Consider the following 18,347-nt stretch of genomic DNA (forward strand, 5'->3'; position numbering starts at 1 on the left):
CCCTCTCAAGTTTGATATGAGGACGAGGTGGAGGCAGGTTTGCTGGCCCCGGTGAAATACAGGCACTTTGCACATGCTCAGATGCACAATCTTTGCAGCGCCCCCTTGGTGTTGAGCCCTGTCACTTAGGTGTGAGTAAGCGAGCATTGAGTGAGGCAGTTGAGAGGAGTAGCTTGTTTGTTTGTTTACTAATAAAAAGTTTTATTTATAAAGAACTACCATTCAACACCAATGTAGAAAAGTTATTGAAAATTATGCAAGCACAAATTAAGTAACTGGCTTCATTCTTCACTCTTCAGACACCAATGGTAGAATTGGGAGTGATACCATTAAACCACTGCATGTTTTCTTCTATAGGTTTAAAAATTAAAATAATAAGTAAAACAGACTCAATAGCTATTTCTAGTTAGAAACACTCTGTAGAAGAGTAATATTGTCTCCTTTTAACATGATTCGACCCAGCTGTTTACTTGATTTTGTCTTGGAGTGAATCTCCTCAGCATCATCCAGAACCAAGTTCATATATTCATCAAATCCAATAATACAGCCTTCTATCCTCATATCCTAACTTAGTTGGTCTTTAAGGTGCTACTGGAAGGAATTTTTTTTTATTTTTTCTATCCTCATGTTCACCTGTTCATACAGCCACACCTGAATTCTGGATCTATTCTGTAGCTATCTGAAGATGAGGTTGATGGGCTGCACCATCACTTTCTGCACCTTCTGGCCTTGGGCTGGGAACGACCCCTGAAAGGACGAGCCGACTTAGGCTGGACGGGGCAGCCCGCTTGTTTGATTGATTGATTGATTGATTGATAGCGTGCGGCTTTCTCTGTTGCACATCAACGGCCGGCTTGAGCTTTGTGCTTTCACTTTGAGCGCTTCCTTTTCTTGGAACGCTTTGCTCAAGCTGAGATGCCACAGAGCAAAAACCATAGTTAGAATAATCATATGATGATGCAGCCCCTGTACCTCTTTAGGTGGGGGAAAAGCTCAAACTAGAAGAATGAAAGGAACTCTCAAGGCACCGCTGGGATTCGAACCCAGGATCTCCTGTTTACTAGACAGGCGCTTTAACCAGCTAAGCCACGGCGCCTATTGTTACATCATACCTTTATTGAGGCCTCCCCTAAAGAATAATTCAACTACTGCATTTCACAATGTAGGAATGTCTTAAATGCCAGGATGGGAAAGTGCCGTTGTGCTCAAGTCCTGTTTGCTGGTTTCCAAAAGGCACCTGTTTGGCCACTATGGGGAGACTGGGTGGTCGCTGAACCGATCCAGCAAAGCTCTTCTTATATTCTGATGTTCCTCTTCCCTTCCCTTTCATTTTGTATGACTATTAGATTATGCGTGTGTGGGCAGAGACTGCCTTATCTTGTCACTTAGCAGACCTTAGTAAAAAAAAAAAGTGCTTCATAAATGTGGTTTTTTGTTTTATTTTACAAATACCCCACAACAAGCCAAATCAATAACAACAACATCTTGCTTTATTTAGCATGCATTCATAGCTGTCAACTTTCCCCCCTTATTCCGAATAGGATTCCTCGCAAGAAAAGGGAAAAGTTGACAGCTATGAGCATGATATATACTAGACCCACCCTCCCCTTTGTGGGGAACATAATAGGAGTCAATGCAGGTAAGGCTCGATGAATTGCAACCCAATTTTCCCCATCCACGATATGAGATTTAGGAGATTTCAAGGAAAATGCACCCCAGAACCCAACCCGGGATCCTTCCGAATAAGCTCCTAATTTTGTTTGCTTCAGGTCCTGCAGAAGGAATAATATACCTAATAAATATAAATAATATACCTATACGATAAAATTGTGAAACTCGCTTCCCTCTTCGTGTGCATTCTGCTTGTCACCTCGGATCCTTCCAGCTGAAGGTCCCCTCGCTTGCAGAAGCGGCAGTGAGCTCACCATTCATTCTTTGCAGAAAAACAAGCAGCGATTATTCCCCTGGGTTTCTGCTTTTCTCCGCCGCTGCCTGTGCATGAGATCGGGCAGGCAACCGCCCCAATTTCCCTTGGCAATGAGAAAAATATGCGTGTTTTCAGAGTGCGGGCATCAGGGGAAATTCAAAGTGCTGCATATACAGTAAAGTAGTCTAATCTCGAAAAAAACGAAACTTGACACTAGCATTTCTGGAAGGGGCAAAATCTAAGCGGTTCTTTCAGCTATGGCCGGTTAGCTCAGTTGGTTAGAGCGTGGTGCTAATAACGCCAAGGTCGCGGGTTCGATCCCCGTACGGGCCAGCTAATTTTTCTTTGCTACTTTTCTCCCCTTGGGGCAAACGCAAGTTTTACAGGTACAGTTGCTTTATTTTTATATTTATTTATTCATGGAAATTTCCCCATAGGCTTTACTTTGTTCTCCAGGACGGTGTCTGCCCTGCAGTTGGCTTCTATACAATATGTATAAATAAAATCTCTTTCTTCTGCATCATGTCTCCAATGCACTAAAATGGTTTCTTTTTTAATGGTTTGCATTGTGCGCCCCTGATAAATTGCGTTAGAGAGGCTGGAGAAAAGAGGACTCCTTTGCATCCTTTTCCTCTAGAAAAACGGGAAACATTTCTAAAAGGGGAAAAAAGAAGCAACAACTGGAAACAAAAGGTGGTTACTGTATCAGGTTTCTATTCCGCTTTGTTAAGGCCAAGAAAACAAGGTGAAAACTTTTGCCGTGACTCGGATTCGAACCGAGGTTGCTGCGGCCACAACGCAGAGTACTAACCACTATACGATCACGGCGCGCCACCGCCGAGCTGGAAAATTTTTCATGAAAAAGCGTAGTTGAAAACGATTAGCAGTGAGAGATGCAGTCTTTAACATTTCGCTGGAGGTTGTAATTAAATTGTTTAATACTGTTCATTAAGCAAAGCAAAAGCCTCCTTCCGATTCATTAACTACCCGCATTCCTTCTGTGTTTTCTTTTTTGGTCTTGGTCCTGTTAACCTTTGTGTTCTGCATGCATTTATACTATTTGTAAATATTTTTCTTCTGATGTCAGCCTATATAGTTTTACTTCTGTAGAAGTATAAAGGTATCGGATGGTTTCTCACACATGTTATCATTTTAGCCTAGATAGAAGACCACCCATTGCTCTGACATCTCTCCTGCCTCTTCCTTATTCAGAAAACGTAAAGAAAGAAACTAGATCGTAAGATTTAATAAATATGTTGCATGTTAATGGTGGGGAATATTTTAGTTTCCTCTCCACCCTTCCTGCAGTTGAAGTAAGCCCCTGGTGTCACAGGGTAGCTTTCTTAATCCATAACTACCGTAATACAACACCTAGTTACATGGTATTTATTGAAACCTTTGCTTTTTCTTATTTAAAAACACTTTTCAATGGACCTAGTCTAGTTTATATAGAAAATTTAACAGGTATCTTAAAATAGAAGGCATCTTTGCTGGGGGCTTTCTGTAAGTAGAATCTTTTTGGTGACACTCAGGAAACTGAGTAAAACAAAATCAGGGAAGCCAAAAAAGAATCTTAAATATTAACAACTTAATGTAGGGCATAACATTTAAGGCCACTGAGCATATTTTTTTTTTTTACATCATTCATTGAAAGCAACGGATATGAAGAAAAGCAGATTTCCCCCTAGGGAGCATACTCCAAAATGCTGCAAAACACACTCAGCTTGCTTTCTTAAAAGTTGTTCTCAGATTACCTATAGCTGTGTACAGCAGTGTGTTTTCCAACTTTCACAGAACCTAAAAGTTAATACAGAACCACCACTTAAGATGCATTTTGGATGAGTGGGTACATCTGCACCCACCCTCACAGAGCAGAGATCTTATGGCAAATAAAAGCACTATTTGTTTTGGTGTGTCTGCGCCTTCAGCAATAAATGCCTATTGAAGTTACCGCTGCTGTTTGAGAAGGTAGTCAAATCCTAACTTGGGAGAAAGGCAGGATATAAATATATTAAATGCATAATTTTGAATATTGCTTAGGGTCATCTATGTGCCAGAAGCAAGAGTCAAAACTTAAAGCAGTGTGTTTTCAAAACACTGGTCTGCTTCAAAATGCCACAAAAACTGAACTGTTAGAAGAGTGAAATTTAAGTTTTGCTTTTGAATATGAGGTACAATAGTGGGGAGCCTGATTGATAACTTTCAAAAAATATAAAAAATGATATATACACGAATTTATATAAACAACGAAGTTATATAGAAAAGGTGTCCCATGAAGGATGCATGAGCAAATGAAGTTATCTGGGTGGTTCTTAAGTGTCTTGAGTTCTGAGATGTCCTAGAGGAGCTGGTTGGATCAGGAGGAGGGGTGGGATGAATTACCTGCTCACAAGCCCAGGGAGGAACCCACCAGGCTGGCACGAGCCACATCAGGGGCCCAAGAACCATCACATCAATGTGCATGCAAGACCACCGATGAGGAATCCAATCCTGGGAATGGTCCCATGCTCACATTGCCTTTGTATTTTCTACAGAATAAACCACTTAAATTACTAACTACCTACTCATGACTTTTCATCACCTGTGATGATTACTAGAAAACATAGCTCCCTAAAGCCTGAAAGAAAAATGACCAGCACACAGGTTTGTAGCCTCAGCCGCTTTATTCAGTTTCACAGTAAAGGATGTGAAGTTCTGCTGGCAAACAGAACATTAAAGTCAACAGCATTTTGTAAGAGCACTAAATAAGTTATTAGGTTTTGTAGATTTGAAGGCTGTGCAGGAGGGAGAATGGAAGACACGGAAAAATTCAAGGGGGAAAATTCCCCTTTTAAACCAGGGGTTTTAAATGATTGGGGTGGGGAGAAATCTTGGAAGAAATTGGAAACGCTGTTGTGCAAAACTTGAGCAATATTTTCAAATAGTTACAGCCAATGAACACTAGTGCATTTTTTTCTGATTCAAGATTCAAAAGGTAGCAATGTAATCAATCATAGCATTGCTACTGCATTGGAGCACTTATTAAGCAACACGCTTAGCACATGATACTGGGAACTTTCAAATGTTGTTGGAGGCAGAATATCATCAAGGATTCGGTCAAATCTACAAAACATGGCAGCCTTTGGAATTTCTCTGACTCTTCCAGCTTCTCTGTTGCCGCAGATTCCTCCATTTTCTGCACTGGGTGAAAAACTGAGGAACAATTGAAGACACACATTCACACAGAAACACAAAACTAACTTTTGCACAAAAGAGCTGATCCATTTTCTGAAATCCATAAAGCTCAAGGCAAATATCCCATGTATGTTTACTCAGAAGTGCCCTAATAAGTTCTAGCGGGTTTACTCCCAAGTGTGTGCATGGTATAATATACTAGTGCATAGTGTAGTGCAGAATATACTACTGAAAATTTTAAATCCAGAGGGGAGTTTATTTGTGGCCTTCTGTATGTTGTTGGACACCAACTCTCATCAGCCCTAGCCAGCATGGCTAACAGATCAGGAATGTGACACCCCTGCTGCTAGGTTTCTAGTAAGGGAGACAACTGAAGGCATTGCCAAAAACAAACCAACCACTTAAAATTCTAAGGAAGCACACTCCGGCTCAGTTATTAAAAATGTATTGTGACCTTCGCTACAATACAAGTAGAAGAACATCATACCATAGGCACAGAGCCATTTCCAAATGTAAAATCTAAGCCTTGGTGTTTAAGAAAAGCCTTTCATGACAAGGTGCAGGTGCAGTAAACCTGAGATGGGAGAATCCTTTCTTCATAAATCTGATGTGACAGAAGTATGTTTTGCTCTTTTTAAAACATTCTGAGCTGACATTCTTTTATCACCACACATCCTTACAGTACATTCTGCCAACCAAGACAGGATCAATTTGAATTAATTGAGGCTTTGGGGGTCTTTTGGGCTGAGAAGGGGTATAAAAATAAGCTTTCTACGGTCTACATGTTTACGGTCGTTTTCCAAGTGTCACTAGGCTCACTTTTAGGTTTGGAATGAATCACTTGCAAATGTTAATACGAGACAGAACTGAAAATCGAAAGGTATGCATTCTATTCCATGCAGCTTTTTCATTTTATTTACAAATGTGGGGAATACAAAGAGGGCACAACTTCTAAAATTGGTCTAAGCGGTCACTGCCCAACAATATTCGGATGCTCTTAGCCATGCTTCTTGGCCTGTAGAAACACCTCCCTCGGACTAGGTTAAGGCTTCTTGAGGGCAAAGGCTGAAAAAAATTAATCCAGCAAGTGAGAAATGTTACTTACTCTGTGCATCTGCTGGGCAAATGTTCAAAAAACTTGCACATGTTCAAATATGTAGGAGCATAGGAAGCTGCCCAATACAATATCAGACCCTTGGTCGATCTAACTCAGTATTGTATGACAATGACTGACAGAGGCTAGTCTCCAGACTTTCACACACAAAAGAATTCCCTCTTGCCTACAGGAGAAACCAGGAATTGAACTTCTGGATGCAAAGGATCAGCTTCACTAGTGAGCTACGGCCCTTTCCCAAACATAATGCACTGTACTTTATATAAGGTAATTTATGCCGTACTGTTTGTGAACGCATATTACAGGAACCTGAACTGGTGATCTAGTGACAGGAAACCCCTGTCCAAATTTCTTTTACATTGTTCTAATTGCAAAACATTCCCCATCATATTACTCATTTGAGAAATTATTGCAGATCAAAAGGACAAGCTTTAAAATACATGACCCCATAGGACACAAAGGGGATTTAAAGAGAAAGCAACTCTTATCTGCTGAAATGGGCTAAGATAGCCTATAAAAGAATCATGCCAATCAGGAGGGTAAATCAAGGGAGGTTCCTGGAAAAACAGCTTTGGGTCTAAACCTTAGGAGCTGGTGCAGAGTTTTAGGGCAGTGTGTGCCGACCACATTTTGAGCGCATTTCACCTTCTTGGGCTGCCTCTGCGCCAAGCCTGTTGCATTTTCAGCAGTGTATCATACCGGTACAAATGGTCAAGTGATCCTCTGGCCAAGAAACTGCTAACGCAGCAGCTTGTGGCTTTTAAAATGGATATTTACACATAACAAAATTGAAACACTATTTCTAAGGCACATGATAAAGAGAATAAGTAGATAAAAAACTAACTGCCACACAATGGCAGCTTGATGAGCAAGCAGGTAGGAGTTTGTGTCCTTTCTTCATGGCTGGCGGAGTGCAGCCGACGCAGCTTGTCAGGGCACCCAGTCTTTTGGATGGCGCAAAACTTCTAGGATTTCAGCTTCCCTGGAATTCTCTGGAGGAGAATGCATGTATTCCCACCTGCAGACAATTTTAAAATCACAAACATAGAATTACTTTCACCTGGAGAGCAGGATGCATGCTCTCTAGACAGTACAGTTTATACTTCTTTTGATATCTCAGAGTGGGACCCAATGGCTGTCTGTGTGATTTTGATACTGCTTGAGAGAGTACATGTGAAAAGGATCTAGGAGTCTTGGTTGACCACAAACTTGAGATGAGCCAACAGTGTGACGCGGCAGCTAAAAAAGCCAATGCAATTCTGGGCTGCATCAATAGGAGTATAGCATCTAGATCAAGGGAAGTAGTAGTGCCACTGTATTCTGCTCTGGTCAGACCTCACCTGGAGTACTGTGTCCAGTTCTGGGCACCACAGTTCAAGAAGGACACTGACAAACTGGAACGTGTCCAGAGGAGGGCAACCAAAATGGTCAAAGGCCTGGAAACAATGCCTTATGAGGGGCATGTTTAGCCTGGAGAAGAGGAGGTTAAGGGGTGATATGATAGCCATGTTCAAATATATAAAAGGATGTCATATAGAGGAGGGAGAAAGGTTGTTTTCTGCTGCTCCAGAGAAGCGGACACGGAGCAATGGATCCAAACTACAAGAAAGAAGATTCCACCTAAACATTAGGAAGAACTTCCTGACAGTAAGAGCTGTTCGACAGTGGAATTTGCTGCCAAGGAGTGTGGTGGAGTCTCCTACTTTGGAGGTCTTTAAGCAGAGGCTTGACAACCATATGTCAGGAGTGCTCTGATGGTGTTTCCTGCTTGGCAGGGGGTTGGACTCGATGGCCCTTGTGGTCTATTCCAATTCTATGATTCACTAGAGAGGAGGGGAGGGGGTGTCCACCAATTTCCCCCTCTCTCTGCAGCCTGTGGCACTCCACCCCCCCCCCATTCAGCTCCCAAGAGTTGGGGAACCCTCTAGAATAGCCAGGAAGACACGTAAGTAAAGCTGTAAGAACTCCCTGAGAAAAGGTCCACCTGTATGTAAAGCAGGACTTTTGAATATCCTTCATCTCTTCCTCATACTAGATAAGCATACAAACCACCCTCCCTTATGGAGTTGGTAGCAGCATCTCTCTCCAAAACAGGAAAATATGCCGATGGAGGGACTCAGGAGGGAGGCTGTTGGCCACAAACCCAGGTGAGCACTCATCAGACCCTGAGGTAGTCTAGGGGAAGCAGAGCTTCTTGTACTGGCCAGACACTTGACATGTTCTTCATTTAAGCATCAAATCCAGAGGAGCAGAACAAGACAGTAGCTGGATACTTTCCGATGGAAAGGCAAGTTGTTTCTTATCGGTAGCAATATCCCCAGCCAGCCAGCTGAGTCCCCCAAAATTATGAGGACCTACTGAGTTCAGGTTCACAACATGGAAAAAGACCCAGCTGATGGCACTCCCTCACAGTTGCCCATTCACTAAGCACCCAGCAGCAGCAAATATCAATCTATCCCCGCCTCTCTCGGGTCTCTCCAGAGGGAAGTGTTCTTCTCACAGTGGCAAGGACATTCTTCACCCAGTGGCTTAGTGCGCATGGAAATATGGATTCCGAGAAAGCTAGTTATTGCTACTTATTGCACAAAGCTAGCTATAGCACACATTTGGAGCTGAACTCTCTTTAAACTCACTGCAATGAAATCTTGTTTGCAATTAAAAAGCAACAAAACTTGTTAGTTTCCTATCAAGCAACACCTGAAAAGTTCTGTTTAGAAGTTGAGATTACGCTCTTACCTGGCAGTGAGTGGCAAAGACATAAGGATGCTTTCAATCCTAGATCCTGGTGTTGCAAGTCCAAACTTAGTACCTCTGTCATAAACAAGATTGAATTCCACATACCTGTGGGAGAACACAGGGGAGAAAGAGAGACTTTTGTCTGTTTCCTTAAACTGTGTTACTAATTCTGGCTTAATTATAAGTAAAGGAAAGAAGTTCTGCAGGAAATTCTACCCCAGTACCTGGCCAGGCAAATCCTGCATAAAAGCCCTAGCCTTCATGATTTTACTAAGCACTTTCCACATATTTTCAGGTTGAACTTCATTAGAAGCTAAAAAAAAAAAAAGTAACCCAGAGTCCAAGGATCTTAAGCTGAATTCTGAAAGTCGATGCTTGCAGAGAAACTTGGAATAAATCCAGCCATGCACATAGGTTAGCAACATTGCTTGTAAAAGAACTGCTCAATTGCTTGGCTCAGAAACAAAAGAGCATCATAATTATATGGTTAGTTATAATGGTTAGCTTGTCACTCCTTATCTTAGTGCAAGGAAAAACAGAACCCAACTACCCTAATCCCAGCCTCTACATGGTTTATCTGAAGACACGAAGCAGCCCCTGTGTTTTTTCCCTGCAAGCAACGCCCTGATCTCACAAAACCAGAACCATGCTCCAAGGCTGTCTTTAGAATCGAAAGATAATCAGACATAGTCAGCACTTGGAATTTCAAATGCTGCAACAAGATTGTTCAGAAACTGTCATTGGCTTGTGGATACAAGTATGCTGATATAGTTCAGTTTTATTTGGCGGGGACGTATTTATCTTGTCAACAGGGAAACAAATTCAGTGTCTTCCAATTAAGTTCCGGGCACAACTCAACAGGCTGGCAGTTAGAAGCCTGGTAGAGCTTCGGATGATGAAGAAATTGGAATACCACTGACTTAGGACAAAGACACGAAGAAGGCTCATGGTTACTTCAAATGTATTAAACTGACATTTTATGAAAAGGGGGCAAAATGGTTTTGGATTAGCCATCTTGCTGATCAACTGACGAGCAAAACAGCACCCCTTCCCCGTGGTTTGAAGCCTTCCAAAGCTCACCTCCCTCTGCGGATCTGCTGCCACAATTTTTCCTCTGGTGAGAAGGTGTCATGGCAGTGCTTCTTCACAATGGGAACATAGCAAGGCACAATGGCTTTGGCACAACTCTGCACAAACTGAAAGACCTCTTCTTTTGAAGGGGAGTCCAGGTCATCAAAAAATATGCCTCCAATCCCTCGTCGTTCTCCTCGGTGCTTGATATAAAAATAATCGTCACACCTACAACCATGAACGTTAGGCACAAAAAATTGGTTATATTGGCAGATTTTGAAATACATCACTATATACAGCCTTGTGGGCGGGGGCACAGCTGCATAACCTCCACCTTTAGCAGAAGAGTAGGGGGAGGGGAGGGGAGGGAGGGAAGAGAGTTGACTCTCTCTGGTCCCATTCAGTTCTTAATGACATCAACAGTACAGGCATTGGCTGAGCAGCCCTGTTTAGGGACGTTTTTAATGTCTCGTGTTTAATTGTGTTTTTAATATTCTGTTGGGAGCCGCCCAACCAGATGGGTGAGGTATAAATATTATTATTATTATTATTATTATTATTATTATTATTATCATCATCATCATCATCAGATAGAGGACATCTTTAAAACTATAGGGCAAAAGCTCCAAGATGTTTTATGATAATCTCTTCCTTCCTCAAGTAAAATTTGATTAGGGCTTTCTGCATACCATTTCTTAAACTTGGGGTACAGCTCTGGATTATGCCGATCACAGGCTTCCTTCAGAGTTTTGTGGAAATGAACGGCGTCATCTTTGTCCAAGTAAGTTGGAGTGAGGTCTGTTCCACCACCAAACCACCACTGTGTCGTACCTAAGGGCAAAAAACCCCCCCAACAACTACATAATTATTTTACCCATAAGAAAGTTATTAGATATATTTGAGCTGTTTCCAAAGCTCCACGAACTGAACTCCACTTATTCAATGGGAGTTCCCCTTCCTCCCCTCACCGCCATGCCCACAAAATCTGCTCTGGAGGGTCCTGCAATTCCTTAGAGCTGATTTTGAGGGTGTACAGGAGGCTGTAGCAGACAGGAATGTTCTGCAAGCAGAAGTCTCTAACTCATCACTTTTTTACATTTACTCTTGTAATATATGAATAATGCCTTTACTTACTGACTCATCTGTAACACACACACAAATATATATATATATATATATATATATATATATATATATATATATATATTGAACTTAAGGCAACTGCCTGCATTATACTTGCCAATACATCTGAGGAAAATTTTGAAGGGTAGTTGAGAAAACTGATTACATATAAGGCACTTATTTTAACTTCTGCACTCTCCCAGGCTTATGGATGAGAGAAATTCTTTTAAAAAATAATAAGAACCAAGTTCATATATAAAAGGCAGGTTGACACTACTGTCCCTTGGTCACAAAATACATCCTGCAAAACCAGGGATTAAAGCATCTGAAATGCTGCATAAAATAGTTGTGGAAAACTGAAGAGAACATTGTAAAGAAAAATACTCAGATATTTTTAGGATGTTAAGACAAGCAGATTCCACACTGCCTAGGTTAATCGGTAAAATTCATGTTCCTTGAGAAAGTCTTCCCACTGGGAATTAAAGGAGATAAATTTGCTACCTACATCTTCTCAATCTTCTTTTCTCCCTCCTGCTGACTTCTCTAATAGGTCATGGCTGTAGAGATCTGTTATACATGCCACAGATCATCTTGTTTATTAATTAATAAACTATTAATTTTATAATGAATGATTTTAGAGTGTTGTGTTGTACTGTTGTACTGTTCTATTGTTGTTAGCCACCCTGAGCCCGGCTTCGGCTGGGGAGGGCGGGATATAAATAAAATTTATTATTATTATTATTATTATTATTTAGGCAAGCAGAGGTTGAGGAGGGAAATTCTCAATCTCTTACTGCAGCATAAGAATTCTCCCTTCTAAAGGTGGGCTCCATTATTTTTTCACTCACATATAATTCAGACACTCCTGGTTCATTACTGTTCTTACCATCGGCCTCCTCAATTTCAAAGTATCTGTAGTTGAAGTGTATGGTGGGAACGTGAGGGTTCTTTGGATGAATAACGGAGCTGACTCCCATAGCACAAAAAGGCAGCTTTCCTATAAGGCAAAATAAAGGAAGTCTGTGCCAACAATGAAAACACCACCCAGCTCTGAAAACAAAACAATTTTTTCTAACCGTAATTCCAATTCTGCATCGTGCATCCCAGAAGCAATGTGCACGGACCCACAACTTTTTAGTCTCAGTTTGTTTTTTTGCTGAGGTGACACTGGAGCTCTTATGCGCCTATAGCAGAGCCTGAGCTTTGCATCATGCCCTGCCTCAGCTTGCCCTGTATGCAGCCTGAAGCCTGCCCTGCTTTGCTCCCATTCAGAGCCTGGCCTTGGGCAGATCCAGATTTCCAGAGCAACACGCCTTACCACTTTTGCCCTTCAGGGTTTTCCCTCTGCTTCTCATCTGTTGGGCAGCTTCTTCAGAAAGGTGTCCAAAAACAACAGATACATTAACTCCGGCCTTCTCAAAGACTTCTCCATTCTGTAGTACGCAGCTGATGCCTCCGCCACCTGTTAAAACAAGAAGCAGGATTTCATTTCACTACCAATCAGTTCGAAATTAGCGTACGCCATTTGTAAAGACACCTGTTCATATAGTTATCCAAACCTAGGCAATTTGGCAGCTTAGCTCTTCAGAACAGGAAAAGGCAGCACTCAAGCTACAGAGGAGGGGCCAGGTGGGACTTGACACTTTTACACTTTGTGGATGGTTTTGCTAAATCTGGTGCATTCAGAAGGATGTTGAATTAAACTGATGTTAAAGTCTTCCTTCCATCCATGCCCCTCAATCATTTGAGCAGCGGGATAAACTGTGCAATGATAAAACTTTCAATAATTATCTTGAGTCATGAAAAATTCACAGAAGTATTATTTCAATTAAACTTCAATCAAGTTGGGATGCATTACCGCTTCATGGAGAGACAGCTACTAATGACCTGAAGCTTGTAAAGGAACATTCACCAACCATGTTCGCAGGTCACAATACGCAAGATGGCCAGCATATTACAGTTTCAGAAATAAGCAGCATGTGTGTACCTAGTCAGATTATTCCTTTTTCACCCTGCCCCAGGCACAAGAAGGAGAAACAACCCAGGAAGTCATCATGAAGGGTGGCTTTCTATGCTGCCCTAAAAAAGGAGAATCCTGGTCCGCTGCCTCCTAACAAACCAGCATTTAAAAGCCAACAACAAACTATGGGTTAAGTCTGGTTTGCTAAAGAGCAACAAAGCTGGGTTTGGGCACCACAGGAAGTCAAGCTTAATTGCAGCTTCCGGGCTTGCACAGAGGAAGAGTGAAGCAGGAGTAATTGGGCAGTGGCTTCCCAATGTAAGCCAGCAACCTTGGCTTATTGTGATGTGTGAACAAAACTACAATCTGTTACTGAGCAGAACTATAATCAGAACTAGCTTCCACCTTATTAAGCAGAAAGAAAATCAACCAATTAAGTTTTTCAAAAAAAATTAAAGTGATATTTTTATAAAGCTTCCTCTCAAAAACGATGTGCATTAGGACAAAAAGTAGATGTGATAGTTTTTTTCTGGTTTTAAAGATGCAGTGTTCTCTGATATTTGTAAAGAGAAGATAGGACCTCAGTGGGACCCTCCTTTCTTATCTGCTTCACTCCACGCACCCTGCACGCCACACTGGCCTCAGTCGTACAAAACCCTCCCTTGCAATCAGTCATGCTCATCTTCAAAAGTGAACTGCCCATTAAACACAAATCATTTAAGGGTATTTTGCCTCTAAAAATGATCTAGTTCAATTAACTTTGAAACTTTGACTTTTACAGCTCTTCTGCTTCTGTTAGATAACATTTTGTTCCTGATCTGGCAATTCACTCCAGAAGCAAATATGATTAACAGGAGAAAACTGAGAGGCATTTATTAACAGCCCCTGAAGCCCTGGGCACAAAGCACAAACAGAAACTGTTCAAAGGTTAGGTACTCTCATATTAATTACATATTAAAAATTCTAAGATTACATTTTTTTAAAACTCCAATTATCAATCTAAGGCACACACTTCCCAGATGTCTACCTGTCTTCCCTAAAGGATGTCCCTCTCATAAAGAGACTTGTATGAACATACAGTCCAGATCCTATACACAAAAGATGGACTAAAAAGTGCCAAATATAAGATATTCTAAGCTTCCCACCCCTTCCAATCTGCAACTTCCTTATGTTAGGCATTTTCACTGTACGTACACAAAGACCACACTCTCTTATGCTCCAAAATAAGCTACTATGTCCTAGTTTGATAGCTATAAACACGAATGGATTCAAATTCACCGTTAAACACAGTGATAGGAGTATGTGTGTCTCACTTTGAAAACTTCCCGCTACAGCTCACACTTACTATAGCTGTGTCAAAACACACAGCCAAACGTGACATTGTAGCAGCATCCCCAATTACACACATTTATACAGGCACCCCTAAAACTCGCATGGCCCATACACAAGTGCAGGTAACACAGGTTACATATCTTTTACCCTTGCACTAGTTTATTGCAATCACATTCCAAGTCACCAGCTCTTTGGGTGAAGAAGGGAGTCAAATCCAAACTAGCTATTCTGGCTTTGTTTTGAAAGGTGTTGCTCAAGCAGTGCTTGCAATCCTGTACACACTTATGAGAAAGTAACCTTGTGGTTATTTCCCCATGAGTAACCTTGTGGTTGACCTTACTTACAGCAGAACCAAGTCCCTTGAGTACAGTGGTGGCTATTCTGCATCAATGAGGCTGCATATCTAACCCTGCTTACTTAAGGAAGAAACCCCCACGGAATTCAGCAGGGCTTAGAGGTGGTCAGAACTGACTGCCTTTAAGGAGAGGGAGATTTGCTGTGATGCTTTTATCCTAGATGATCTCACTGAGATCCCTGCATAGCAGGGGGTTGAACTGGATGACCCTCGGGATCCCTTCCAACCATAGCTGTCAACCTTCCTCTTTTTTGCAGGAAATTCCCTTATTCCAGCGCCGTTTCCCGCTGCTATCCCGGATTGCTAGATATCCCGTAGGCTGTCCCCGGGACAGGTGAGGCTGCTGACCCCTTATTTTCAAATCTGAAAGTTGACAGCTATGCTTCCAACACTACGATTTCAGCGATCCGTTTGCTTTAACAGATCATATAAATTCTATCGATTTTTTATAATTGTTATTAGGTTCTACGCTTTTTGGGTTCAAGCCACCTTGAGAGCCCTTGCCGGGGGGGGGGGGAGTCAATGACAACAATAATTCCGGGAGCCCGAAGTGCACGTGTCGGACGTGCACTTCCGTGCGTGTGCTCGGCACCCCCCCTCCAGAACTTGGGTCACCTTCCTTCCTCTCCCAGCGGTCCACGGTGAACTGGGCGCCGCGGTCGACCTGGGCCAGGGCGCTGCACACCTGGCTCTGCGTCTCCATGATGAGCAGCTCCATGCGGCTCCGCATGGCCCCGCGGCGGTCGCGCAGCTCGCCCAGCCCGCTCACCGGCGGCGCCATGAAGCGCTCGCAGCGCAGCGCCAGCTCGTCGGCGCCCTCCGCCTCCTGCCCCCGCCGCTGCTGCTCCATCTCGGCCCGCCGGGCCAGCCCCAGCCCGGCCAACGCCGCCGCCGCCGTCGCCGCCGCGCCCCAGCCGAGCCTCTCAGCCCAGCGGGAAGCTCCCGGCGGCGCCCCGCAGCCTCCTGCCCAGAAGCTCCTCCTGCAGCAGCAGCGCGGCCCGGCGCCCAGCGACATGCCCCGGGCGCCCGCGGCGCAAACCCCGCGCACCAGCAGCGACATGGCGAGCAAGCGCGGAGCTCGGCCACCGACTGCTTCTCACGGCCCGGACTACAAGGAAGCGGCACACACGCCCCCTCGCCTCGGGAAAGGGGCGGGGGAAGCAGGCAAACAATCCGGAGCAAAGGCTCCTGGGAAACGTAGTTCGGCGCTCCGTCGTGCGCGTCGCCGCCGGGAGGCAGCCAGACTACAACTCCCAAGCAAGCTCCGGAATGGGCGTCCGAGCGGGGAAGCGCCTGCTTTGCGCAACGCGGCGGGCAGGGCAGCACGTAGCGCGAGAGGGAGTCGGTGGCGTGCGCTGTAAACGCGGGCGCTGAGCAAACTGAACTAAGCCGCCCTGTGATCGTCGGAGGAAGCGCGGCATGGAAGTTCAGTAAATAACAATAGTAAAACGCGCCCGCAGCCCTGGGTCCCGTTTCTCTTAACGTGAGAGCGTCGGGTCACGATGCATCAAGAGGTGCAGTCCTAAGCACTCGTGGAGTAAACCCAGACGAAGGAATTCTTAGTCCTGGTATATGTGTTTATCAGGTTGGCACCACCTCGGCAGTGGGGCGTCTTGCACTGGCGCTGCCTGAAGCGGGTGTTTCATCACCCCACCTGGTGGGGTGGGTGGACTGGCTGCGGTAGGTGGCAGAACTGATTATAAATGGCCAACTCAGTCTTGGAGAAGAGGTGGTGCTTTGTGGTGTTGCCTTCACTGGCCTCTCTTACTTTCCTTGTGATAGGAATTTTGAGGTCTTAGATATATGTTAAATGTTCATAAGTGTATCAATGAAGTCCGTACATAGATCAGCACAGGAAGACCGACCTGGAACCATTTTTGATTCCCAAACTGACCAAATGTTTTCTCTGCAAGGTTAAAGGAAAATGGAAAAGCCTCCCCGTTGTCTTTTCCTTCACAAATCCTGTCTTAAGGGTATGTCTGTGTTTGAATAGGGTGTGACCTGGCCCAGGAACTATGGTAAGTATTTATCATTACAGAAGACTGGCCAGGCTCCTCAGGCAATCCAATCTAGTAAGCAGGGTATCCAATCAAGTAATCTGCCAGACAGGAGATAAACAACGGCAGGAGAAAAACAACATTCAAATTTCTGTTTAGAACGCCTTTTCTGTGATGTTGGTATGATGTATCTGGGGGTGGTCTTGATCTACAGGGTGGCAATTTCAAAAGTCTATATAAGGCCTTGTGCGCCATTGTTCTGGGTTCCTCCTCCCTCCTGTGTGTAGTGAGTGAGGACCCTGTTGCAACAGTTCAATAAAGATCAGGCTTACTAGCTGCTTTGCTTCTCAATATTCTCTGGTTGGCCTCTGTTATTTTCTCCTACCATAGGGAACCTATGTAAGGACTCTATATGGGCTCTTGGATGCCCCATAAGGGGAAAAGGGCAGATTTTTGTTTACAACATCCTGCACTAAAAAAAAATGGTACAGAAGAAAGCTATTTGCTCCCGTGCAGATGTTGCGTTTCTGAAATACACAGTTTTTTGTGATCACACAGATATTGATTTCCACCTTCTGCTGCTGCTATCCACCTGAAGGAGAAGTTCGCCAAGGCTTCCAAAGAGAGACTTGATGTCATTATGACATCAGATGATTGACAGGTGGGCAGCTTCAAAGTTGGTTTGCAGGGTAGGGCAAGATAACCATGTGGCCCACCAGGACAAAAAGTTTATCCACCCTGATCTAGGGACCTTTTGTATTCAATTGTGGCTCAAGCCCCTGCCCAGGAAAACCTAGGACCCTAGTTTGGATGTCTGGGTAACAATCCCCAAGCTCATGAAATATGGCTAAGCACAGTATTTATTCGAGTTAACAGACAATAGCAGCATTAGCAATCTGTCCTTTTGTGAGGGGTGTGTGTGTCCATTTAAAGACTGAAGCAGAAGGCGCCTGATGAATCTCTGTTGGCAGTGGATTTCATAGAACTACTAGGCCAACAACACTAAAGACTTGGTTTCTTGTTGCTGTTGCTGAGCTGCACTAAAAGCTCATCCAGACTTCCCTTTGTTTCTAGGCACAGGTCCACAGTTTAAAGCTGCATGTCCAAGTAATTCCTACCCCAGCAAAGACAGTTCTGAAAAATAATTTTGAAACAATTCTGTGGGAAACCTGATTTGTCATTGTGACGTTAACATATGAGAGTGCTGGAGGTGAAACAGGGTACCCAATCAGAACCCAGGGGGTGGAGTCAGAGGGACTATAAAACCAGCTCTGGGAGGGGCAAAGGGGGAGTTTGTTGGGAGTTGGGTGGTTGGTTGGAGTGGGCGTGAATTGGGATAGAGTCTGTGGGTAGGTTGAGTTAGTGTAGCAAAATAAGCTAAGTCAGGAACAGTTAGGTGCTAGGAAGCCAAGTAAATATCTGAGAGATGGTTTAGTGAGTGAGAGCAGGTAGCGGAAGTTATAGGTCTGGATAGGCAACCCATGAATGTAATTGACCGATACTGTTTATGAAACCACACGCTTGTTAAACTGCAATAAATAAACAGAAGTTTATGTTTC

The 18,347-nt window shown here is 43.6% G+C and overlaps 1 protein-coding gene across 1 annotated transcript; it reads right to left on the bottom strand.

The window, feature by feature from the left end:
• Positions 1-4,571: 4,571 nt before the first annotated feature.
• On the bottom strand, positions 4,572-15,884 carry CPOX (coproporphyrinogen oxidase). Its single transcript, XM_082220200.1, has 7 exons — positions 15,407-15,884; positions 12,463-12,606; positions 12,031-12,141; positions 10,712-10,853; positions 10,032-10,250; positions 8,952-9,056; positions 4,572-7,233 (listed from the first exon to the last, which is right to left on the bottom strand). Exons 1-7 carry the CDS (start codon positions 15,849-15,851, stop codon positions 7,146-7,148), a joined length of 1,254 nt encoding a protein of 417 aa, XP_082076326.1. The 5' UTR covers positions 15,852-15,884; the 3' UTR covers positions 4,572-7,145.
• Positions 15,885-18,347: the final 2,463 nt, after the last annotated feature.

This window comes from Podarcis vaucheri, assembly GCF_965113315.1.
Source record: "Podarcis vaucheri genome assembly, chromosome: 4".
Taxonomy (NCBI): domain Eukaryota; kingdom Metazoa; phylum Chordata; class Lepidosauria; order Squamata; family Lacertidae; genus Podarcis; species Podarcis vaucheri.